Source organism: Loxodonta africana, chromosome 18, assembly GCF_030014295.1.
Source record: "Loxodonta africana isolate mLoxAfr1 chromosome 18, mLoxAfr1.hap2, whole genome shotgun sequence".
NCBI classification, from domain to species: domain Eukaryota; kingdom Metazoa; phylum Chordata; class Mammalia; order Proboscidea; family Elephantidae; genus Loxodonta; species Loxodonta africana.
The window spans coordinates 28,912,416-28,939,051 of NC_087359.1; the positions used below are offsets into that span (position 1 = coordinate 28,912,416).

The 26,636-nt window shown below is 37.5% G+C and overlaps 1 protein-coding gene across 8 annotated transcripts in view; it reads right to left on the reverse strand.

Moving 5' to 3' along the window:
- Positions 1–26,636, reverse strand: part of TANC2 (tetratricopeptide repeat, ankyrin repeat and coiled-coil containing 2) — a 375,358-nt gene that overhangs the window by 317,379 nt on the left and 31,343 nt on the right. For 6 of the 8 annotated variants that reach the window (XM_023553793.2, XM_023553790.2, XM_023553792.2 and 3 more), the window contains exon 2: positions 13,615–13,707. In XM_023553793.2, the coding sequence (XP_023409561.1) occupies positions 13,615–13,681 (67 nt within the window). In that variant the 5' untranslated portion in view covers positions 13,682–13,707. Of the gene's footprint in view, positions 1–590; positions 2,895–13,614; positions 13,708–15,641; positions 15,760–26,636 lie in introns of those variants that run through there. The other 2 variants (XM_064270955.1, XM_023553791.2) reach the window with 2 other exon arrangements.

Genomic DNA, 26,636 nt, shown 5'->3' on the forward strand with positions numbered 1-26,636 from the left:
CTCTCCTTTATTTTCATACTCACTGTCTACAACATGGCCGTTCTTACAAACATTTTCCTTTCATAAAAGAGGTAGTCATTTAAATCATGACTATGTGCAACGCGAACTTACACTGCATTACAGTCATCAATAAAATATAAAGTGCCAACTCCAATGTTCATTCTACTGATTTTCCGTATCTCACCAGAGAATGCTTTACTAATGCTTTCTACTGTTATAAAATGAACAGCATCAGGAAAGAAACACTGGCAGAGCTGCGACAAAAGTGCAACAGAAAAATGTAAAACCTTTAGGTGCTGGTTTTTTTTTTTTAAATCCAGTGTTAACAGAAAAATTCTTTATGAACATTTATATACACACATTACACATGCTTAGTACAAATATAAATCTGTTTATAAACTAAGATGCATGCACTAGTTAATGCTACACATACATAGAGGGCATGCAGATTTCAGAACTATAACATTTTCATTCTCAAATGGCCATAAATAAATATTAAAGCAGCTAAGGACACCTGACATACTGAACCATATCCAAGCCTTTAATTTTGTTAAAACCATTTTCTTTCCTGTTCACTGTAGCAAACCCACCTCTGGATCATACTGACGATTATTTTTTTCCCAAGCCCTGTACATGCTGCACCATCTTGTTTGTCTTCTGGACAGTGGAGAAATCAGCAGAACAGCAGTGAAGGAGTGCACTGGAGTCAGCAGAGTCACTGCCAGCCTCCTACTGCAGTCTGTATACTGAACGCACTCAAACCCACAGGTGCCTACGTAAAATCCTCCAGCTGCAGCCTGCATCTCAATGTTTCCTCAGCACCAGATCTGTATGATACTTTCACTTTGCTTTAACCCAGTAAATGGACAGGACACACAGCAGTATATCACTCTGTAGAAACGAATTTTACATAAAAAACTTATATAGACACTGTCTCTATTAAGTAACCAAAAACGAATGACTTTTTAAATCATAAACACTCAGAAGGATAATCACCAAAAAAGAAAAGCATTTTCTAACATTTCCAAAATTCTAAACTAGGAATTTAATTTTTTTCCAAAAAGTGTAACATTAAAACCTTATACATGGTTGGTCTTACATTTTCTTACATAAATAGCTTATGGAAGTAAATTTTCACACACCATAAGCACGTTGTGTTACAGATGCATAAACAGGTTTGCCTCTAAGCATATCTTTTCATCAACAAATAATTCATTTATAAGAAGAAAATACCAAACTTATCTGTTAAAAGGCAGAGTAAATCTAAGTAAATCAATGCTCAATAGATCACAGAAGAAACAAGAAACAGAGGCTCACAATACTTTCATATAAACTTTGAACACATACACTCTTACCCTACCCGAATTTAAAAAATTAAAAACTGGAGAACTCTTAAAAAATCAGCAACTCTAACTCTTTAATTTTTCAGATAAAATAAGAACCAGAGAATTTACGGTTAAAGTACCCTTCTCAAGGTCACACAGCTGGTTAGTAGCAAAACCTGGTCTTCAAAATACACTTTATAATTAATTAATTAATAACTACCAAAAGTCGTCCAAGATTAAAAAGATAATCTGAATATTCCCATAACTATTAAATAAACTGAATTCATAATTAAAAGTCTAATCCAGGGTTAGGCAAAGAGTTCTTAGGCATGATACCCAACACATGATTTAAAAAATGATAAACTAGGCTTCACTCAAAATTTAAAACTTTTGCTCTGCATAAGAAAACAAGCAAATCACATACCCAAAAAAGGATCTATATTCAGAATATACAATGAACTCTCAAAACTCAACAGTAAGGAAACAACAACTGAATTGAAAAATAGGCCAAAGATCTGAACAGATACTTCACCAAAGAAGACAGATGAGATGAAAGGCAAATAAAAATGTGAAAAGATGTTCAACATCATTAGCCGTTAAAGGAATGCAAATTAAAACAATGATGAGATAGATTAGCTAACAGAGTGGCTAAAATAGAAACTAATGACAATACCAAGTGCTCACTAGAATGTGGAGTGACCGAAACTCTCAAACATTCCCTGTGGGAATACAAAATGGTACAGCCACTCTGGAAAATAGGTTGGCAGTTTCTTATAAACATACACTTACCATAAAAAGAAAATATGACCCAATAATCCCACTCCTAGGCATTTACCCTAAAGAAATAAAAACCTCTTTTCACACAAAAACCTGTACATAAACAACCAGATAGTGCCCAGCTACCATCACTGATTGCTCTGACAAGGATCACAATAGAGGGTCCTGAACAGAGCTGGAGAAAAATGTAGAACAAAATTCTAACTCAGAAAGAAAGACCAGAGTTGCTGGCCTGACAGAGATTGGAGAAACCCTGAGGGTACGGCCCCTGGACACCCTTTGAGCTCAGTAATGAGGTCACTCCTGAAGTTCACCCTTCAGCCAAAGATTGGACAGGTCCATAAAACAAAACGAGACTAAAGGAGCACTCTACCCCAGGCACAGGGACTAGGAGGCAGGAGAGAACAGGAAAGCCGGTAATAGGGAACCCAAGGTTGAGAAGGGAGAGTGTTGACGTGTCGTGCAGTTGTTAACCAATGTCATAGAACAACATGTGTACTGACTGTTTAATGAGAAACTAGTTTGTTCTGTAAACCTTCATCTAAAGTAGAATAAAAAATTTAAAAAAAAACCTGTAAATGAACCTTTATAGTAGTTCTATTCATAGTCACAAAAACTGGAAACTACCCAAATATTCTTCAGAGGTGTGAATGAATAAATAAACTGTGATAATCCATAAAATGAAATACTACTCGGCAATAATAAGGAATGAAAGACTGACGGACACAATTTAGATTAATTTCAAAGGCATTGCACTAAGTGAAAGAAGCCAGTCGTTCCATTTATAGGACATTCTTTAAAAAAAAAAAAAAAAAAAAACCTACAGAACTACAGAATAGCTCAGTGGTTGCCAGAAGTTTGAGGTGAGGGCAGGGTACGATCATAAATGGATATCATGATGTAACCTGTACCATGGTGTACCTTAAATATGGTAGTGGCTACACAAATCTATACATGTATTAAAATTTATAGAACTATATACCCAAAAGAGGTGAATTTTACTCTGTGATAATGTTTTTAAATTGTTTTAAACCTAGAACTCCAACTACCACTTTGTGATCACAGCTTCCAATTCTAGATCTCTTACTTTGCCCCCTCATCTGAGTTCCTAACTCACGTATCTAACTTTCCCTGGGTATCTCATGATCAACTCAAATTTAACAGCTTCAAAAATGAGTTAATTGTATTTTCCTCCAAACCTCAAATGAATGGCACCACCATTCACCCTAAGCCAAAAACATGGGTGTCGTCTCTGAATATAAGTTCTGCACGTTACTATATGATTAGGGCAGTCATTTGATCTGTAACAGTGCTATATTCCTAACAGCTCTAACTTTATCTGACACATTGCAAGCACTCAATAAATATTTTTGTTGGATAGATGAGTAAGACTGCAGCTCCTCCTTCATTAGACCCTCCTGCAATACCACCTATAGACAACATGTTGTTTTGCCTGCCTACCATCATACAAACAGCCCTTTCTGATAACTGCACTTTACCACCCCCCACTCTATCTACTAATTTACTCCCTCCCACAGTTGATTTTCACCAGGGTAGGTACCTAACTCAAGCTGAGATAATCACAGACCTTATCCAAACTCTACTCCAAAGCATAAGTGATTTGTCCAGAGGTCTATCCAGATCTAAGTTAGGCCAGACTTAACATACCCATGGGCATATGGATTTGAAAACAAGAGAATTAAGTTAGTATCTCTCTCTGGGTGCATGGACTGTACGATGTAAAATTCAGGTGTTGTTGGTAGCCCCGTTCCACTATTTGAAATGAACAGCAGAGGGAACTAATGTGCGAAGTCAGAAAAGAATAAAATAGACAAGCTGAATGAAGCAGATCTAAGAAATGGGAGTCAGTCAAAGTACCAAACCACTTGTATGTAATTCACTAAATGCATCAAGCTCTCTCACAGCTTCATTCCTTTCTCTTTGCTGTATCCTCTGCCTGAAATGGAAACCCTGGTGGCATAGTGGTTAAGAGGTATGGCTGCTAACTAAGAGGTCAGCATTTCAATCCACCAGGCACTCCTTGGAAACTCTATGGGGCAGTTCTACTCTGCCCTGTAGGGTTCCTATGAGTCAGAATCAACTTGTCAGCAACAGGTTTGGTTTTTGGGTTTTTCTGCCTGAAACTCCCTTTTCCCTATGTCTCCAACTGGCTAACTACTATTTAGACTCCATGGTCGTCACCATCTCCTCCAAGAATTGTTCCATTACCTTTTGGTCTGTGATGGAGTCCCTCCTTGACATTCCAACAGCACCCTGTAAGAACTTTATCATAATACTTCTCACCCTATGTTTTAATACTGTTAGTTTACTTATGCAGTAGATTAGAATCTAGGACTATGTCTTTTATCTCTAAGTAAATTGTATCACCCAACACTTTACCTGGCCCATAGTAGGTGCTTACTATTTAATCAGGGATGGAAATGGAACACATGGAGGGAGAAAGGGAGGAAAGAAGTATCTAAATAGAACTTTAGCCTTAAAGCAGGAAGAAACTGGAAGGGTAACAGAAAGGAGATTTACTAGCAGTCTGGCTATCAGTTTTAAAGATGGGAACAAAGAAGAATGGCAAAGTGACATATTCTGAGTAAAGAAATAACTGCACTGACCAACTAGTATATGGATAATATCAGAGGTAATGGAATGAGATGTGAGATAAGTTTTTGAACAAAGAAGTAAGCCAGGCATTTGTTGTTGTTCTTAGGTGCCATCAAGTCAGTTCCAACCCATAGTGACCCTCTTCATACAACAGAACGAAACACTGCCCAGTCCTGCGCCATCCTTGTTGTAGCCACTGTGTGAATCCATCTCGTTGAGGGTCTTCCTCTTTTTCACTGACTCTCCACTTTACCAAGCATGACGTCCTTCTCCAGGGACTGGTCCCTCTTGAATATATGTCCAAATCATGTGAGACGAAGTCTCACCACTCTTGCTTCCAAGGAGTACTCTGGCTGTATTTTTTCCAAGACAGACTTGCTCATTCTTTTGGCAGTACATGGTACAGCCAATATCCTTTGCCAATACCATAATTGAAAGGCATCAATTCTTCTTCAGTCTTTCTTATTCACTGTCCAGCTTCTGCATGCATATAAGGCGACTTAAAATACCATGGCTTTGGTCAGGCACGACTTAGTCGTCAAAGTGACATCTTTGCTTTTTAACACTTTAAAGAGGTCTTTTGTGGTAGATTTGCCCAATGCAACTGCTGCTTCCAAGGGTGTTGATTTTGGATCCAAGTAAAATGAAATCTTGACAACGTCCATCTTTTCTCCACTTATCATGATGTTGCTTACTGGTTCAGTTGTGAGGATTTTTGTTTTCTTTATGTTGACGTGTAATCCAAACTGCAGGCAGTAGTCTGTGATCATCATCAGGAAGTCCTTCAAATCTTCTTCGCTTTCAGCAAGCAATGTTGTGTCATCTGCATATCACAGGTTGCTAATAAGTCTTCCACTAATCCTGATGCCCTATTCTAAATATAGTCCAGCTTATCAGATTATTTGCCCAGCGTACAGATTGAATAAGTTTGGTGAAAGGATGTAACCCTGATGCACACCTTTCTTGATTTTAAATCATGTAGTATCCTTTCTCTGTTCAAACGACTGCCTCTTGGTCTATGTACAGTTCCCCATAAGCACAATTAAGTGTTCTGGAATTCATATTCTTTGCAATGTTATCCATAAGTTGTTATGATCCACACAGTCAAATGCCTTTGCAGAGTCAATAAAACACAGGTAAACATCTTTCTGGTATTCTCTGCTTTTGGCCAAGATCCATCTGACATCAGCAATGATATCCCCCCTTCCACATCCTCTTCTGAATATGGCTTGAATTTCTGGCAGTTCCCTGTCGATATACTACTGCAACCACTTTTAAATGATATTTTACTTGCGTGTAATACTAATGATAAACAAACAAAAAAACCCATTGCCATTGAGTTGATTCTGACTCATAGCGACCCAATGATGATATTGTTTGATAATTTCTGAATTCTGTTGGATCACCTTTCTTTGGAATGGGTACAAATACGGGTATCTTCCAGTCAGTTGGCCAGGTAGGTGTCTTCCAAATTTCTTGGCATACAAAAGTGAGCATTTCCACTGCTGCATCTGTTTACCGAAATATCTTAATTGGTATTCCGTCAATTCCTAGAGCCTTCTTTTCACCATACGCTTCAGTGCAGCTTGGTCTTCTTCCTTCAATACCATCAGTTCTTGATTATATCCTACCTCCTGAAATGGTAGAACGTCAACCAATTCTTTTTGGTACAGTGACTCTGTGTATTCCTTCCATCTTTCTTTGATGCATCCTCTGTCATTCAAAATGCAACTCTTGCGGCTTGAAATTTTTCTTCAGTTCTTTCAGCTTGAGAAATGCCAAACATATTCTTCCCTTTTGGTTTTGTAACTCCACATCTCTGTACATTTCATTATAATATTTTACTTTGTCTTCTTGAGCTGCCCTTTGAAATCTTCTGTTTAGCTCTTTTATTTCACCATTTCCTCCATTTGCTTTAGCTACTCTACATTCAAGAACAAGTTTCTGAGTCTCTTCTGACATCCATTTGGTCTTTTCTTTCTTTCCTGTCTTTTTAATGACCTTTTTACAGCCAGGCATTACTCTGAAAATATTACTTTTTTTCTTCAGTATTGTCTTTCTCCTGCTGAAGAGTCCACCTTTTCAAGCACCCAGGTCTTTAGGAATGGGTTGGAGGTAAGCAAAAAAAGCAGACAAATCTGTTCCTAACATGCAAGTTTGAAAAACCTGGCCCCTTAAAAAAAAAGAAAAAAGGGCACGAAAAAGATTCATGTGATTAAAAAATATTTCGGAGAAAAAAATAAGGTCAAATCTCCCACTCCAGACTAGAAAAGAATTTCCCCATCAAGAACAATCATGTTCTAGATGATGAGCTGGTTGGTTTCCCAGGCAGGGCAATCATATGGTGAAATCTTATGGTTCAGGACCCAATCTTCAGCTTTGCAGGTCAGAAACTAAGTCTTTAAAGGTCTTCAAAGTGGCCAAGACTCAGATTGATTCATACTGTGATAGCTCTATATCTCCGCAAACTTCATATAAAAATATTAGTATAAGTGACAAAGAGGTTCTGTCTTACATTTGGATGAACTGGGAGGGGGCTTGTTCTTCCAACTCTTGGTATGGGAAAGGCTATCAGGGATGTTAAAAATAATCAAACAAAACCCATAACTAAGTTAGCAAAACAAAGTGGCAGGCTCCATTGGTTGCCTACCCTGATCCCTTCTTTCTTGCTAACAGAGCCCTGATTTTTAGATATATGCTTTGAGGGAGTCTGGTTCTCTTCCTAGCCGTACTAGGTAAACATTGATTAGTAAATGAATCTTAATAACAACATTTGCAATTCCAGTAATTGGTTTAAGAAAACTTAGGTCCTATAATTTGGCCAATAGGAAAAAAAAAAAAAACCCAGTGCCGTCGAGTCGATTCCAACTCATAGCGAACCAATAGTTGTGAGGAAATGGTAAGGGGAGGGTGATTTCTGGGAAGTTTTCCTTAATCTTAAAAAGGGGCCCAAGAAAAGGTCTGTTGTCCTACCAGTCTTTGAACAATGGTATTAGAGGATGTAAAGGTTGAAGGCACAACAATCCTTTTGTAGCCATGTAAGGACAAGCCAGAAAACAAAAGCAAACAAACAAAACAATATGCTAAAAACGACAGAGAGGAAAGAAATTGAGTCACTGATCATGTTGTTGAGCTTCAGAAATAACTTACTGTAATCACCCTGCCTCTGGTATTCTTTGTAATGTGAACTAATAAATCCCCATAGTATCTCAGTCATTTTAAGTTGAATTTTCAGTTATTCTAACCATTCTAACTGCTACAATAGTAAATAAAACTGCCCAAAAAAGAGACTATTCAGAATCTAATCAAACTTAAATTTCAACAAAAAGGTCTAATTTCCTCTCAAATTTTCAAGTTTAGTAAATTTGGAGGGTAAAGAGGGACAAACTTAGATGTTAACGTTTATTCGTGAGTTTAAAACTCTGCAGCTTTAAGGATATCATCCCAACTCTTCAGCATGGCATGAAAAACAGTTCATTAGCTTATGGGTGATTAACTGTTTATCCTCTTTAGCAACTTTCTAAACCTAAATTTCAGCAATAGAGGATTTTCGCAGTTGTCAGAATGTACCATATAGTCTTCTATCCCCACCTAATTGGCAAATGCTGCTTTCTCTATTTGGACCTTTAACTCCTTCTTGGAGCCTCAGTAGCGCAGTAGTTAACAGATCAGCTGCTAACCTAAAGGTTCAAATCCACCAGCCACTCCTTGGAAATCCTATGGGGCAGTTCTATTCTGTCCTATAGGGTCACTATGAGTCAGAATCAACTCCACGCATGCGTTTTACGGGAACCCGTACTTAACCTCCAAAACTCAATGTGCATTCATTCTCCTCTCCTACCTGCCTATCCCCCAGCTGTATTTTACGGTTGGTTTAGGAATCTCTCTCCTCTATTAGACTTTGAGCTCCCTGAGAGCAGGAACTATCCTCAGCTTCTATCATAATGCCTGACACACAGTAAGCATTAAAAAATCTTGGTGGAATAAATTAATGAGCCAATTTAGGGAGCAGCCCAAAATACTGTCCATTACAGTACTGGACAATGCAGATTTATAAAATGTATCCATCACCACAGAAAGTTCTATTGAACAGTACTGTTCCACAGATTAGTAAACTATTTCAAAATTATTCAAAACTCGTTATGCAGTTTTTTGTTTTTGTTTTATAATATAAGACTGGAATGATGTTGGGACTTTTTCAGAAAATTCATGCCATCTGACAAATATTTATTAGGAAACATAATGCTATGGGACCAAGGATACAAAACAGATAAGGCATATTTGATCACTCAAGCTCTCAGTCTGAGCACAGACTGCTGCCTGAGCAGTTTTACAATAACGATAAAAGCAGTCAACGTTGATGATGCTTACTAAGTTCTTTCCCAACCGAGACTATAAACCCAGGTGCCATCAATCCGACTCTGACTCATGGCGACCCCACGTGTGTCAGAGTAGCACTGTGCTCCACAGGGTTTTCAGTGGCTGATTTCATCACCAGGCCTTTCTTCTGGGGTGCCTCTGGGTGAACGTGAACCTCCGATCTTTTGGTTAGCAGTCAAGCACCTTAACTATCTGGACCACCCAGGGACTCCACTCTGGAAACCATGGTGGTGTAGTGGTTAAGAGTTCAGCTGCTAACCAAAAGTCAGCAGTTCAAGTCCACCAGGCGCTCCTTGGAAACCCTGTGGGGCAGTTATACTCTGTCCTATAGGGCTGCTATGAATCAGAATCGACTAGATGGCAATGGGTTTGGTTTTTTGTTTTTTCTGGGACTCCAATCAAGACTAAAGGCTCCTTAAAATAAAATCTTTAGTAAGTAAAAGAGAAATCATCCAGAAGTTTCAGACTTCACACTATTTCAAGCTAATGTAGACTGAGTAATAAATGAACATAATTTTGATTAAAATAACACATTGCATGGTATATGATAAATATTCAGTAAATGTATGTTGAATCTGAATTAACTGTATGCACAGGAACAAAGTATTTTTTCCAAGATTTATATCTTTAGATAAGTAAGTAAAGGACCTTGCAATACCATAGACTCATTGGAGAAGGGTAAAACCATTTTATTATATACATAGAATTAAATCATAGTTACATCTTTATCATGTATCTTTTTATCAATATTGCTTCATTATACACCCTATTGACTACATGAAATAATTTTACAAAAGGCATTTCATAGGAAAGCTGTTTAACGATGCAGTTACCGTGCAAAATTTTCAGTCTCCTTCTCATCTTTACTGATGGCATTTTCAATGTTACTTGTTCCTTCAATTTAATAAAAGTCAAATATTAATGAGAGCTTGGGAGAAAAAATGGCTTGTTCACCTTTGGTTTAGAAACATGACCAGCTTACTTTCTTTATGGAAAAATCCCTTTGGAATTCCTCTAAAAAACCAGGATTTAGGATAGCAAGATATTTAGAGATAAATGAAAGAAAATCACGACTCCAGGTCAGAGCAGTTTAAATCTAGAAAAAAGGAAGTTAGTGTATTTTTTCTAGGAAGCCACATAAAACCTGAATAAAAGAAATCTATGGATATAGGAGTTAAGAGATTCATAATATTAGGAAGCAGAGCTTGTTTTTAAGGTCAAATATTTTATTATTGGGTTTCTTAAATTAAGGCATACATGTAACTCTTATTTTAAAGATCCCCTCCATTTATAGAGATGTCCTAGTAGACACAGAGTCTATGAATGCTATTATACGAATTTTTAAAAGATTCTTCTTTCCCCTTCTAGCATCCCACCCATTTTTTTTGGCTCTCTATATATACCGTTAAACTTTCAGTATCATGAGCATAAGTATGGACTTTTATTAAAATTTCCATATATCACGAGTAAACAGAAGTAAGTGTATTATAGGTGAGGAGACCATGGGATGGTATGAATACCACAAATCTGTAAAACCACAAATCTGTAATCAAGAGTTTTCTTTATTTGAAATATTTAAAATTATTAAAGCTTTCTAAGTTTATATCCAGATTAAAAAATTGGCCACATTAAAATAATTTATTATTTTAAGTTCATGTAAGCATTACTACACATCAAAATATGCTATATAAAAATATAGCATTAGAAGAAAATTATACATATAAGTTCACTATTTAAATCTCTAATTTTTAATTAGAATCTATTTTCTAAGTATTTATTTTCTTCACTGCACATTCTTAGATTTATGAATGTAGGGTTATAAGCAATATATCTGATACATATTTGGATTTTTTTAAAGTAACTGAACTACAGAAATGGCATCAAAATTAAACCACTTAAATATTTTAATTCTTTTAAACAACTGTTATTTGAAACATATAAGCTTGAATAATAACTGAAGGCAGTATAAACAGGAGAACTTCAATCACTACAAAGAAATCACTATTTCAAACTTCAAGCAGTCCACAAAAGCAATAGTACTGGTTAGGATTCCAACACAAATTTTGAGGGAACACAATTCAATTCATAACATCAGAAAAGATATCACTGAGGAGGTTAGTTCTCAGTAAAGACCTCGTTGAAGAAGGAAACATTTCAAGCAAAGGAAGTAGTAAACATAAAAGCTCTAAAGCAAGAGAAGGCAAATGTAGCTCAAAAGGAGTAAATAAAGAGGCAGAGTTACAGGAGATGAGGTCAGATGTAGTGAGGAACGGGTCGTGTAGGATTATGAAAAAACTTAGGCTTTTAATCAACTTTCGTCAGTCCCTATTTAAAGACTATATTTGGCCCCTGGTTGCCCAAAAACCTCACTATGCCCCTATTTGGCTCATCCCATCTCTGTCTGCCATCTTTCCATGCTCCCCCCACTTATTTAGCCCCAAATACTCTACCTTAGCCTCCTTAAATATGGAAGAAAAGGCATTCACAAATGGAAGAAAGGCATAATCAAACTTCATACACCAAATTCTAATCCTTATGTATGCCTTGCTAATAAAGAATCTCTAATATTTTCAGTAAACACTACAGGACTATATGGGCAAGAAAAATGAGAGGATGAGACTAATGTTCTATGGCATACACTTTTTAAAATTTAACACACAGTTGATAATCAGGGAAGTCATGAATAAATGCTAACGTAAATTAGCTTATGTTTAAGGCATGATAGGGTGATTTCTCTCTCATTTTCCTTCTGAAGAAAAAGAACACAGCTGAGAAACATGAGGGATAATACCAAACAATCCAATACACAAACTAAAGTAAAAAAAAACAAGAGAAAAAAGGACAGAAGAAGAGAGAACGGCCAAGGTGTTCCACAACTAATGAAAGACACAGACTCAAGAAGCTCACCAAAACCCAAGCAAGACTGTAGAAATAAAATCATACACCTAGGCATGACAGAGTCAAATGCTGAAAATCAAGATTAGGGAAAAAAGTAAATAAAGCAGCCAGATGAATATAAGACACATTACAATCCAAGGAAAAATAAGAATGATGGCTGACTCCTTACCAGAAACGATGTCAGTCAAAAGACAATAGAACAGCATCTCTAAAGTGCTGAAAGAAAAATACTGCCAATCTAGAATTTTATACCCAGGAAAAATATTCTTCAAAAATGAAGGCAAAATAAAGACACTTTCAGAAAACAAAAGCTGAGATAATTCATTGCCATAATAACTATATTTTAAGATGGAAACATCATTTTACAAGAAGGGATGAAGAATATCAGAAAAGGTAAATATATAGGTAAACATAAAAGACATTTTTAAAAATACTATTTAAAGCAAGAATAACACGATACATTGTGGAAGTAAAATATAAAACGACAAAGCATGGGATATAAATAGACAAATCCACAACCACATTGAGAGGTTTTAATCACATTTCTTTCAGTAATTTTTAAAAGAAGTAATGATATAAAATATTTGCTCAATATCATTAACACAGATGACCTATACTGTATCCGGTACCTAGAGGATATACAATTATTTTCCGGCGCATCCAGAGTACCTATCAAAACTGACCATTACAGCTGAGCTGACAGAAGCAAATCTCAATAAATATCAAAGGAATAAAATAACAAAATTAATTCTCTGCTAATAGTACAATTAAGCTAGGAATCAACAATGATAAGATAACCAGAAAACAATCAACTGTTTGGAAACCAACAAGTATATTTTTAAACATCTATTGGTCAAGAAGAAATCACAATGGGAGTTACAAAAACATTTTGAGATATATGATAATAAACATACTACCAATGTAAACTTGTAAACGTGCAGAAAAATTAGAAAATTAAGAAGATTATAAAGACTATAATAAAAGTCTGCCATCTATTATAATAAAAGTCTACCAACAGAAAATAAACATTTTGGTATTGTTTCTTCTCAATATTTTTCTCAAAAAAGTATATATACAGTTTTGGCTTTTTTTTAACCTTAAATATCTAAAAAAAAAAACAAAAAACCTTGTTCTTAAAAATTACCTTCACAAATTTTAATGACTATAATTAATCTCCAACTTGTATTTTACTTTCTATAAAATCTATAAGGATGGTTCCTATTTTTACAACCTCATTTCCCAAAGAGTGCCTTAGACTGTAATAATTTCACATTTTAACTCAAAAAAATAAATTTAGGTCTAGAAACTTTTCACTAAGTCTATAATGCACTGAATCATTAATCTCTCATATACTAGAAAAAATATTTTTCCTTCACAAATTTTTCCTTTACCCTACTATTCCTGGTAAGTGTTCTAGGTGTTCCGACCTCTTAATAAAGACAGTATGACGGCCTACAGGAATGTAAACTTTCTTCTTTCTAAATTAAACCCATTTAATAAACATATAAATGCTACAGCATTACCATATTTTTACACAAATAAATATGGTAATTCATATCGCTAAAAGAACTTCTATTTATAAAATATTACACAGAATAGATACAGCATAATCACTTACCACTTGACCTGTTTTTGCGACTTGATTTCCCACCAGTAAGAAGCATCTTGAGACTATTCCGAAACATGGTTGTGCTACTGCGTATTACCAAAACTGTAAAAGAAAATGTGGGATAATACGTTTTAAAATTTTTGTGGTTGTCTACTCAAAATACCATTAAGAATTAATCTGAAATGCATTATACATGATTATGTTTAAATATATAGGATAATAATTTTAACTATATAACAAATAAAGACTATTAAATATTTAAATAGTTCCTTAAAAGTATACTATAATACTTTGGGAACCTATAAAGAGATGAAGGTAGATATCACTGAGAGTACTCAAAAGTAGAAAATAGAAATATGTAGCTATAAACAGCCTACCCTTTCCACTGACTCTCCCTTTCTTGGACAACACTCCCATATACCCTACACACACACACATATAGTTTAAGATTCTAGAAATTTATAGCAGCTGCAGATTTTCTACTAGTCAAGCCAAAATTCCATCTCCCAAGCCTAATTATCGTGACGAGGTAGTTTGTCCAAATAGATTTATAATCAAGTGAATTCTTGATTCATCCCATATTCTAGATTTGCATCTCATAAAGTAAGGATCAGGATGTCTTCATTCTGTCCACTCCAACACAACTACAGCCACCAACATCATCTAAGCCACTGCAGGGTTCCCTGCCAAGAAAAAACTGTGAGCTAGCCAGGCAAAAAAAATGCTATTTGGAAAAGATCTTGGAAAAAAAAATTGCTTTATTACTATACCATCAATGTACACTGTAGAAGACAGAAAATATAATAAGAAAATGGAAGAATACTGGAATTGTCTAGAAGAATGATGCAATAATGAAATAAACTATCACTATTACATCATCTTTCAGTTTTCTTATTGCTTTGTCCAAAGTATTGCAACATTTTTCAAGAAGATTAAAAAAAAAGTCTGGAGACACCAGCTTTGTACTTTTTTTTTTTTCCCTCAATCTGTCACTGAACACGGCTGAGAATGCAGGAGTTTTCATGTTCCACCCAGAATGTCAAAGAGAAGACTATTGCCAGGGGAAGATGTTTCACAATTAGATCAAAAGATGAAGGCAAAGAGACAGATGAGCACTGCGGTCTCTAACGATTAACGTGAAATTGTTCGTATAAAAGAGGTCTCTGACTATGAGACTTAAGATGGCCATATTGTAGATTAGGCCATATTATAGATTAATTTCCACAAACTCAAGAATTGAGTGAATCCCAGGACTGCAAAACTGATTCAACATACTGAAAATTAATAGAATGAAGGGGGGGAACCCCACTTGATATTAAAACCCATTGCCATCAAGTTGATTCCAACTCATAGCCACCCTGTAAGACAGAACAGAACTGCCCCCATAGGGTTTGCAAGGCTGTAAATCTCTATGGAAGCTGACTTTCACATCTTTCTCCTGTGACCAGCTGGTGGGTTCGAATCTCTGACCTTTCTGCTACCAGCTGATCAATGCAAAAAAGGAATCTGACAAAATTTAACACCCTTTCGTTTAAAAAAAAAAAACCTCAGCAAACTAGGAATAGAATAAAAAATTCTCAACCTAATAAAGGGCATTTTCAAAAAATCCACAGCTAACATCATACACAATGGAGAAAGGCTGAAAGCTTTCCCCAACGAACAGGAACGTGAGAAGGATCCCCGGTTTCACCTCAACATTATACTGGAAGTTCTAGTCAGAGCAAATAGGCAAGAAAAAGAAATAAAAGGCATGCAAATCAGAAAGGAAAAAGTAAAACTATCTCTCTTCACAGATGGCATGAGCCTACATGTAGAAAATTAAAAAAAAAAAATGTGGAGGTGAGATGGGGCCAAGATGGCAGAATAGCCAGATGCTTCCTGCCATCCCTCTTACAACAAAGACCCAAAAAAAAACAAGTGAAATGATCATATTTATGACAAGCTAGGAGCCCTGAACATCAAAGACAAAGTTAGAAAACGGACTGAGCAGCAGGGGGAGGGAGATACGGTTCAGGAGCGAAGAGGAGTTGCTGCACCTGAATCGCCGGGATCCCTCAGGCACCAATCCCAGGAGCAGCGCCGGCAGGCTGATAGTAGCGTTCAGCTGCAGTTTTCTCTGGGAGAAGCACCCAGCCACACAGCCTACTCACACCTCTGGAACCAGAGAAGAATGGCGCTCTCAGCAAAAGCTAAGTGCTTGCGTATGTTTTACCACGCCTCCCCAACCCCAAGCCGGCTTCAGAGGCTGTTGATTTCCCTGGGCCTGAGATAGGCCCTGTTGAGCAACCGGGGCCATGCTCCTGGCCTTGGAGTAGGAATAAATTCACAATTGGGGGAGAAGATAATCTGCCAGCTCCACTAACCAGGGGAGTTCAGGACAGCAGTGGCTCCTGTCCAGGCATAAATGTTCCATGGACTTTGAATACCTTTCCCCCCTGCATGGACCTGTGTAGGCCTATTTCAGGAGAACAGGCCCTTATTGGCAGACTGCAACCATTTCAGCTGTGCGGTGAAGAGGTGGGTATTTGATATTTGACACCACTTTGCCTATTGAAAAGCGTCCTCACCTGCCCACATCAGGGGCCTGAGGACTGGTGGCTCCACTTGGGTCACCAGCCACGCATGACAATGGTCCAAGGATAACATACCTCCCAGTCCTTACAACTAAAAGCATTGGGCGCCATGGACCATCTGTAGAACCCACCACCTGTATGCTCTAGAGAACAGGGACACACTTTCCTCACAGACACTCAGGGAATGGTTCTTAGCCCCCTGCCTTGTTCAGAGCATGACCCCTTGCTGTAACCAGATACAGGTACCTACACCAATCACCCCTGCCCCTCTAAGACTGTAGGACACAGCCTGTACCACACACTTGATGACCAGCTACCTGGACACCTGAGCTGAATTCATACAAGAAAAGTGAATGGACTCTAGACTGATATACCTGATAACAGCTCTAACCATCTGATGACAGGATGTTAGAGATTCAAAGGAGAAAACAGTCAAGCTGGCTCACTCAAGCAACCCATTTGGGCATATCAAAACAAAAGAAAGCAAAAAGCCAGGATACAGTAAGCAAACATAAAATAAACTAATACAATAACTTGTAGATGACTTGGAGACAACAGTCAAATCAAATCACATAAAGGAACAGACCATGATTGCCTCAATAAGCTCTCAAAACAAAGAATCAATGGATTGTCTGGATGAAGGTGCCTTCCTGGAATTACCAGATGCAGAATTCAAAAGATTAACATACAGAACTTTTCAGGGCATAAGGATAGAAATTAGGAAGGAGATCAGGCAATACACAGAACAAGCCAAGGAACACACAGATAAAGTAGCTGAAGAAATTAAAAAGGTTATTCAAGAACATAATGAAAACTTTAATAAGCTGCAAGAATCCAAAGAGAGACAGCAATCAGAAATTCAGAAGATTAACAATAAAATTACAGAAGTAGGCAATTCAATAGAAAGTCAGAGGAGTAGAACTGAGCAAGTGGAAGGCAGAATTAGTGAGCTTGAAGATAAAGCACTTGGCACCAATATATTTGAAGAAAAATCAGATAAATGAATTAAAAAAAATGAAGAAACCTTAAGAATCATGTAGGACTCCTTCAAGAAAAATAACCTATGAGTGATTGCAGTACCAGAACAGGGAGGGACAACACAAAATAGAGAGAGAACTGTTGAAAATTTGTTGGCAGAAAATTTCCCTGATAATGTTAAAGGTGAGAAGATATCTATCCAAGATGCTCATCGAACTCTACATAAGGTAGACGTTAAAAGAAAGTCACCAAGACATATTATAATCAAACTTGCCAAAACCAAAGATAAAGAGACAATTTTAAGAGCAGCTAGGGAAAAACAAAAAGTCATCTGCAAAGGAGACTCAATAGGAATAAGCTCAGACTACTTGGCAGAAACCATGCAGGCAAGAAGGCAATGGGATGACTTATATAAAGCACTGAGGGAAAAAAATTGCCAGCCAAGAATCATATATCCAACAACTGTCTCTCGAATACGAAGGTGAAATTAGGACATTTCCAGATAAACAGAAGTTTAGGGAATTCATAAAAGCCAGACCAAAACTACAAGAAATACTAAAGGGAGTTCCTTGGTTAGAAGATCAATAATATCAGGTTATCAACCCAAGACTACAACACTGGACAGACCACCAGAGGTCAACACAGACAGAGAAATCACAAAGATAAGATAAAAAAAAAGCTCAACATGAAAATAATACAGAGGGACTAAGAAATGTAGTCATAGATCTTTCATACGGAGAGGAAGACAAGGAGATATAAAGAAATAAAACTTAGGTTTAAACTTAGAAAAATAGGGGTAAATATGAAGGTAACCACAAAGGATACTAACAACCCTACTCATCAAAATAAAATACAAGAAAAAAATAGAGACTCAGCAGATACAAAATCAACAACAATGAATAAGAGGAAAATACAACATATAAACTACTCAGCACAAAAAATTAAGTGGGAAAAAGAAACTGTTAACAACACAAAAAAAGACATCAAAATGACAGTACTAAACTCATACCTATCCATAATTACGCTGAATGTAAATGGAATAAATGCACCAATAAAGAGACAGAGAGTGACAGAACAGATAAAAAAACATGATCTGTCTATATGCTGCCTACAAGAGACACGCCTTAGAGACATAAACAAAAACTCAAAGGATGGAAAAAATATATCAAGCAAACAACAATCAAAAAGAGCAGGAGTGGCAGTATGAATTTCTGACAAAGTAGACTTTAAAGTTAAATCCAACACAAAGGACAAGGAGGGACACTAGACAATGATTAAAGGGAAAATATATCAGGAGGACATAACCATATTAAACATTTATGAACCCAATGACAGAGCTGCAAGATACATAAACACTAACAGCATTGAAAACTGTGATAGGCACCTCCACAATTATAGTAGGAGACTTCAACATACCACCTTCGGTGAAGGACAGGACATCCAGAAAGAAGCTCAATAAAGACAGAGAAGATCTAAATGTCACAATCAACCAACTTGACCTCACAGACATATACAGAACACTCCACCCAACAGGAGCCAAGTATACTTTCTTTTCTAGTGCACATGGAACATTCTCTAGAACAGACCACATATTAGACCATAAAGCAAGACTTAGCAGAATCCAAAACATCAAAATATTACAAAGCATCTTCTCTGACCATAAGGCCATAAAAGTAGAAATCAACAAGAGAAAAGGCAGGGAAAAGAAATCAAACACTTGGAAATGGAACAATACTCTGCTCAAAAACAACTGGGTTATAGATGACATTAAAGACAGATTAAAGAAATTCATAGAATCCAATGAGAATGAAAACACTTCCTATCAGAACCTTTGGGACATAGCGAAAGCAGTGCTCAGAGTTCAACTTACATCAATTAAATGCACACATACAAAAAGTAGAAAGGGCCAAAATCAAAGAATTATCCCTACAACTTGAACAAATAGAAAGAGAGCAACAAAAGAAACCTTCAGGCACCAAAGAAAGCAAATAATAAAAATTAAAGTAGAATTAAATGAAATAGGGAACAGAAAAACAAAAGAGTTAACAACACCGAAAGCTGGTTCTTTGAAAAAATTAACAAAATAGATAAACCACTGGCCAAACTGACAAAAGAAAAACAGGAGAGGAAGCAAATAACCTGAATAAGAAATGAGATGGGCAATATTAAAACAAACCCAACTGAAATTAAAAGAATCATATCAGATTACTATGAAAAATTGTACTCTAACAAATTTGAAAACCTAGAAGAAATGGGTGAATTCCTAGAAACACACTACCTACCTAAACTAACACAAACAGAGGTAGAACTACTAAAAAGACCCATAACAAAAGAAGAGATTGAAAACGTAATCAAAAAACTCCCAACAACATCAACAAAAAGCCCTGGCCCTGATGGTTTCACTTCAGAGTTCTACCACACTTTGGGAGAAGAGTTAACACCACTACTATTAAAGGTATTTCAGAGCATAGTGAAGGATGGAATACTCCCAAACTCATTCTATGAAGCCAACATATCCCTGATACCAAAACCAGGTAAAGACGCCACAAAAGAAGAAAATTACAGACCTATATCCCTCATGGTGCAGCGCTGGAGGTGCTCACTGATCTATGCCAAGAAACACGGAAGACAGCTTCCTGGCCAACTGACTGGAAGAGATCCATATTTTTGCCTATTCCCAAGAAAGGTGATCCAACCGAATGTGGAAATTATAGAACAATATCATTAATATCACACACAAGCAAAATTTTGCTGAAGATCATTCAAAAATGGCTGCAGCAGTGTATTGAGAGGGAACTGCCAGAAACTCATGCCGGTTTCAGAAGAGGACATGGAACCACGGATATCATTGCTGATGTCAGATGGATCCTGGCTGAAAGCAGAGAATACCAGAAGGATGCTTGCCTGTGTTTTATTGACTATGCAAAGGCATTCGACTGTGTGGATTATAACAAATTATGGATAACATTGTGAAGAATGGGAATTCCAGAACACTTAATTGTGCTCACAAGGAACCTTTACATAGATCAAGAGGCAGTTGTTTGGACAGAACAAGGGGATACTGATTGGTTTAAAGTCAGGAAAGGTATGCGTCAAGGCTGCATTCTTTCACCATACCTATGCAACCTGTATGCTGAGCAAATAATCCGAGAAGCTGGACTATATGAAGAACAGGGCATCAGGACCAGAGGAAGACTCATTAACAACCTGCGTTATGCAGATGACACAACCTTGCTTGCTGAAAGTCAAAAGGACTTGAACCGCTTACTAATGAAGATCAAAGACCACACCCTTCAGTACAGATTGTACCTCAACATACAGAAAACAAAAATCCTCACAACTGGACTGATGAGCAACATCACGATGAACGGAGAAAAGATTGATGTTGTCAAGGATTTCATTTTACTGGGATCCACAATCAGCAGCCATGGAAGCAGCAGTCAAGAAATTAAGATGCATTGCATTGGGTAAATCTGCCGCAAAGATGAAGAGCAAAGATGCCACTTTGAAGACTAAGGCGCGCCTGACCCAAGCCATGGTATTTTCAATCGCATAATATGCAGGTGAAAGCTGGACAATGGATAAGACCGAAGAAGAACTGACGCCTTTGAATTGTGGTGCTGGCAAAGAATACTGCCAAAAGAACAAATCTGTCTTACAAGAAGTAAAACCAGAATCCTCCTTAGAAGCAAGGATGGCGAGACTGTGTCTTACATACTTTGGACATGTTGTCAGAAGGGATCAGTCCCTGCCTGGAGGCCGACATCATGCTTGGCAGAGTACAGGGTCAGTGAAAAAGAGGAAGACCCTCAACGAGGTACAATGACACAATGGCTGCAACAATGAGGTCAAGCATAACAACGATTGTAAGGATGACTCAGGACCAGGCAGCATTTCGTTCTGTTGTGCACAGGGTCACTATGAGTCAGAACTGACTCAACAGCACCTAACAACAACAACATAGCCCTCATGAACTTAGATGCAAAAATCCTCAATAAATTTCTAGCCAATAGAATTCAACAATATGTCAAAAAAAATAATTCGCCATGTCTAAGTGGGATTCATACCAGGTATGCAGGGATGGTCCAACATGAGAAAAACAATTAATGTAATCCATTATATAAAGAAAACAAAAGAACCACATGATTTTATCAATCGATGCAGACAAGGCATTTGACAAAGTTCAACACCCATTCAAGATAAAAACTGCCAGCAAAATAGAAGGAAAACTCCTCAACATAATTAAGGGCATTTTTATATACAAAGCCAGCAGCCAACATCATCCTAACTGAAGAGAGTCTGAAAGCATTCCCCCTTGAGATTAGGAACCAGACAAGGATGCCCTTTATCACCACTCTTATTCAACATTGTGCTGGAGGTCCTGGCCAGAGCAATTAGGATAGATAAATAAAAGGGCATCCAGGCTGGTAAGGAAGAAGTAAAAGTATCTCTATTTGCAGATGACATGATCTTATACACAGAAAACACTCAAGAATCCTCAAGAAAACTACTAAAACTAATAGAAGAGTTCAGCAGAGTATCGGGATAAACATACAAAAATCAGTTGAGTTCCTCTACACCAACAAAAAGAACATTGAAGAGGAAATCACCAAATCAATACCATTCACAGTAGCCCCCAAGAAGATAAAATACTTAGGAATAAATCTTACCAGAGACATAAAAGATGTATACAAAGAAAACTAGAAGATGCTACTTCAAGAAACCAAAAGAGACCTACCTAAGTGGAAAAACATATCTTGCTCATGGATAGCAAGACTCAACATTGTAAAATGTCTCTTCTGTCAAAAGTGATCTGTGTAGATACAATGCAATTCCAAACCAAATTCCAACGACATTTTTTAATGAGATGGAGAAACAAATCACCAACTTCATATGGAAGGGAAAGAGGCCCTGGATAAGTAAAGCATTACTGAAAAAGAACAAAGTGGGAGGCCTCACTCCACCTGATTTTAGAACCTATTGCCCGGCCACAGTAGTCAAAACAGCCTGGTCCTGTACAACAACAGATACATAGACGACTGGAACAGAACTGAGAATCCAGACATAAACCCATCCACATGTGAGCAGCTGATATTTGACAAAGGCCCAAAGTTAGTTATATGGGCAAAAGATAGTCCCTTTAACAAATGGTGCTGGCATAACTGGATATCCATCTGCAAAAAAAAAAATGAAACAAGACCCATACCTCACACCACGCACAACAACGAGCTCAAATTGGATCAAAGACCTAAATATACAATCTAAAACGATAAAGACCACGGAAGAAAAAATAGGGACAACATTAGGAGCCCTAATACATGGCATAAGCAGTATACAAAACATTACTAACAATGCAGTAGAGAAACTAGATAACTGGGAGCTCCTAAAAATCAAACACCTATGCTCATCCAAAGACTTCATCAAAAGAGTAAAAAGATTACCTATAGACTGGGAAAAAAGTTTTTAGCTATGACATTTCCTATCAGCGTCTGATCTCTAAAATCTACATGATACTGCAAAAACTCAACTGCCAAAAGACAACCCAATTTAAAAATGGGCAAAGGATATGAACAGGCACTTGAGTAAAGAAGACATTCAGGTAACAGATACATGAGGACATGCTCATGATCATTAGCCACTAAAACCAAAAACCCAGTGCCCTCGAATAGAGAAATGCAAATCAAAACTATGATGAGATTCCATCTCACTCCAACAAGGCTGGCATTAATCCAAAAAACACAAAACAATAAATGTTGGAGAGGTTGTGGAGAGACTAGAACACTTATATACTGCTGGTGGGAATGTAAAATGGTACAACCACTTTGGAAATCAATTTGGCGCTTTCTTAAAAAACTAGAAATAGAATTACCATGCGATCCAGCAATCCCACTCCTTGGAATATATCCTAGAATAATTAAGAGCTTTCCACGAACAGATATATGCACATCCATGTTCACTGGAGTACCGTTTACAATAGCAAAAAGATGGAAGCAACCAAGGTGCCCATCAACAGAGGAATGGATAAATTATGGTATACTCACACGATGGAAATTCACACATCGATAAAGGACAATGATGAATCTGTGAAACATTTCATAATATGGAGGAATCTGGAAGGCATTATGCTGAGTGAAATTAGTTGCAAAGGACAAATACTGAACAAGACCACTATTACAATAACTGGAGAAACGGTTTTAACAGAGAAGAAAATATTCTTTGATGGTTACAAGGTGGGGAGGGAGGGAAGGAGGGAGAGGGTTTTCACCGGTTAGATAGTGAATAGGAATTATTTTGGCTGAAGGGAAGGACAACACACAATACAGGCCAGGTCAGCACAACTGGACTAAACTAAAAGCAGTTCCCTGAATAAAACTGAATGCTTCAAAGTCCAGCATAGCAGGGGTGGGGCTTTGGGGATCATGGTTTCAGGGGACATCTAAGTCAATTGGCATAGTAAAATCTATTAAGAAAACATTCTGCATCCCACTTTGGAGAGTGGCTTCTGGGGTCTCAAACACTAGCAAGCAGCCATCTAAGATCCATCAACCCACCTGGAGCAAAGCAGAATGAAGAACACCAAAGACACAAGGTAATTAAGAGCCCAAGAGACAGACAGGACCACATAAACCAGAGACTGCATCAGCCCAAGACCAGAAGAGCTAGATGGTGTCCGGCTACAACAGATAACTGCCCTGACAGGGAGTGCTACAGAGAGCCACTGAGGGAGCAGGAGAGCAGTGGGATGCAGACCCCAAATTCTCGTAAAGAGACCAGACTTAATAGTCTGACTGAGACTAGAAGGACCCTAGAGTTTATGGTCCCCAGACCTTCTGTTAGCCCAGAACAGGAGCCATTGCCAAAACCAACTCTTCAGACAAGGACTGGACTGGACTATGAGACAGAAAATGATACTGGTGAAGAATGAGCTTCTTGGATCAAGTAGACACATGAGACTATGTTGGCGTCTCCTGTCTGGAAGGGAGATGAGAGAGCAGAGGGGGTCAGAGGCTGGCTGAATGGACACGAAAATAGAGAGTCGAGGGAAGGACTGTGCTGTCTCACCAGGGGGAGAGCAATTAGGAGTGCAAGTTGTGTATAAGTTTTTGTATGAGGGACTGGCTTGATTTGTAAAGTTTCTCTTAAAGCATAATAAAAATTATTAAAAAATTTATTAAAAAGTTACTAAAAAAAACCCCACTGCCGTCAAGAAAGTTACTAGAGCTGATAAATTTGGACAAGTTGCAGGATACAAAATCAACAGCAAAAATCAGTTGTGTTTCTATACACGAGCAATGAACAATCTGAAAAGAAAACAACTGCACTTACAATAGCATCTAAAAGAATAAAATATCTAGGAGTAAATTTAACCAAGGAGGTAAAAGAAGTGAACACTGAAATCTATAAAAGATCCATGAAAGAAATTAAAGAACATGTAAATAAATGGAAAGACATCCTATGTGCACAGACTGGAAGACTTAATATTATTAAAATGGCAATATTTCCCAAACTGAGCTACAGAGTCAACACAATACCTATCAAAATCTCAGCTTTTTTTTTGCAGAAATTGACCATCTGATTTTAAATTCACATAGAAATGCAAGAAACCCAGAATAGCCAAAACAATCTTGAAAAAGGACGAAGTCAAAGTTAATAACCCCTCTTCCTTACGCATACACCCACACATACAAAGATGTCCATACTTTAATCCCTGGAATCCCTGGATATGTTACCTTACATGGCAAAGGGGTGTTGCAGATGTTATCAATGACCTTAAAACAGAGAGACTGTTAGGTTTTGTCCAAGTGGACCCAATGTAATCATATGGGTTCTTAGAAGATAGAAAAGGAAGTCAAAAGAATCAGGGAAGAAGATGTGATGACAGAAGCAGAGATCAGCGCGATGCAGCCACAAACCAAGGAATGAGGGTGACCTCTAGAAGCTAGAAAAGGCAAAGAACAGATTCTCCCTTAGAGCCTTCATATATAATGCAAACCTGCCAGTATCTTAATTTTTGCCCTGTAAGGTCCATTTTGGCATAGTGGTTAAGAGCTATGGCTGCTAACCAAAGGGTCTGCAGTTCGAATCCGCCAGGCGCTCTTTGGAAACTCTATGGGGCAGTTCTACTCTGTCCTATAGGGTCGCTATGAGTCGGAATCAACTTGACGGCACTGGGTTTGGTTTTTTTTGGTTTAAGGTCCATTTCAGACTTCTGATCTCCAGAACTCTAAGAAATGTGAGATAATAAATTTTTGCTGTTTAAAACCACTGAATTTGTGGTAATTGGTTACAGCAGCTATAGGAAACTAGTAACAATCATAATACCAGCTAATATGTATAACACAGTTACTATCACCATATCATACATATCGAATGCCTACAAAAACATGCAGTTATTACACTATTTACTTGGCTGTCCTTCAGTCCTGTGTTGCTATTTAAGAACTGTTTACTGTACCCTTTTATTCTGAGCCCTGATCACACAACAGTCAAGCGCCTGGCTACTAACCGAAAGGTTGGCAGTTTGAACCCACTCAACGGCTCCACAGGAGAAAGACCTGGTGATCTGCTTCCATAAAGATTATAGCCTAGAAAACCTTATTAGGCATTCTATGCTGTCACACAGGATCACTACCACTCAAAAATCAACTCAACGGCACACAACAACATACTTAAGAGCAAAATTCTCAGTGAAAACATTTTGGCACTGCCGGCCTTTTGGCACCACTTTAAAGATTTTCTATGGTTCTTCTCACAGCAAGTTATTCAACATCACTTCAATCACTCAGTTCAACAGTCAAACTGGAAGACACTGATGTAATAATACCCTCAGTTGTGACAAAAATAAACTTCACAAATTGATCAAAACTTAACACCATATCTATGGGTTTTTTTTTTTTTTTATGGGGTTATCTAAAAAGTCACAAGATACCAATCTCATAGTATATCTCTTAAGAAATACAGCACTGAGGTGTATCATGGTTTTGCATGGGGCACATATAAATCTTAAAAGGGTCAAATCTTGCTATCAACCTTAAAGGTTTCTAGTTAAATCATAGAAAGATAGGTGCATAAATGAAAACCTGGCATGAAACAGCACAAGAAAGAATGAGCAGAGCTTTCTTTCCCCTCTCAGATTTTAGGAAGTAGTTTCAACAAATGTGTTAATAAGGTATTTCAGAGTCCCAGGCATCAGTTTCCTCTGGTCTTAGTTCCCTCCTTCCCCAAATTAGAGTCCTTGATCTGTAGTTTCAACCACCCTCCCACCAATATTCCAAACTCCCTTGCCCCTTGTTCTCTGATCCCACATACCAGGCAAAATCAAAATTCAAGCTGATTCCAACTATACCAAGGCTGCTGAGCACGGCTAGGGAAAGTCACATAATTAGGCTGACTAATACACTAGAAATCCATGGTTGCATATTTCAACTAAATCCTTTTCACTGCTCCTGCAATCCACTGTTTTTATCTAGTCAACTCCCT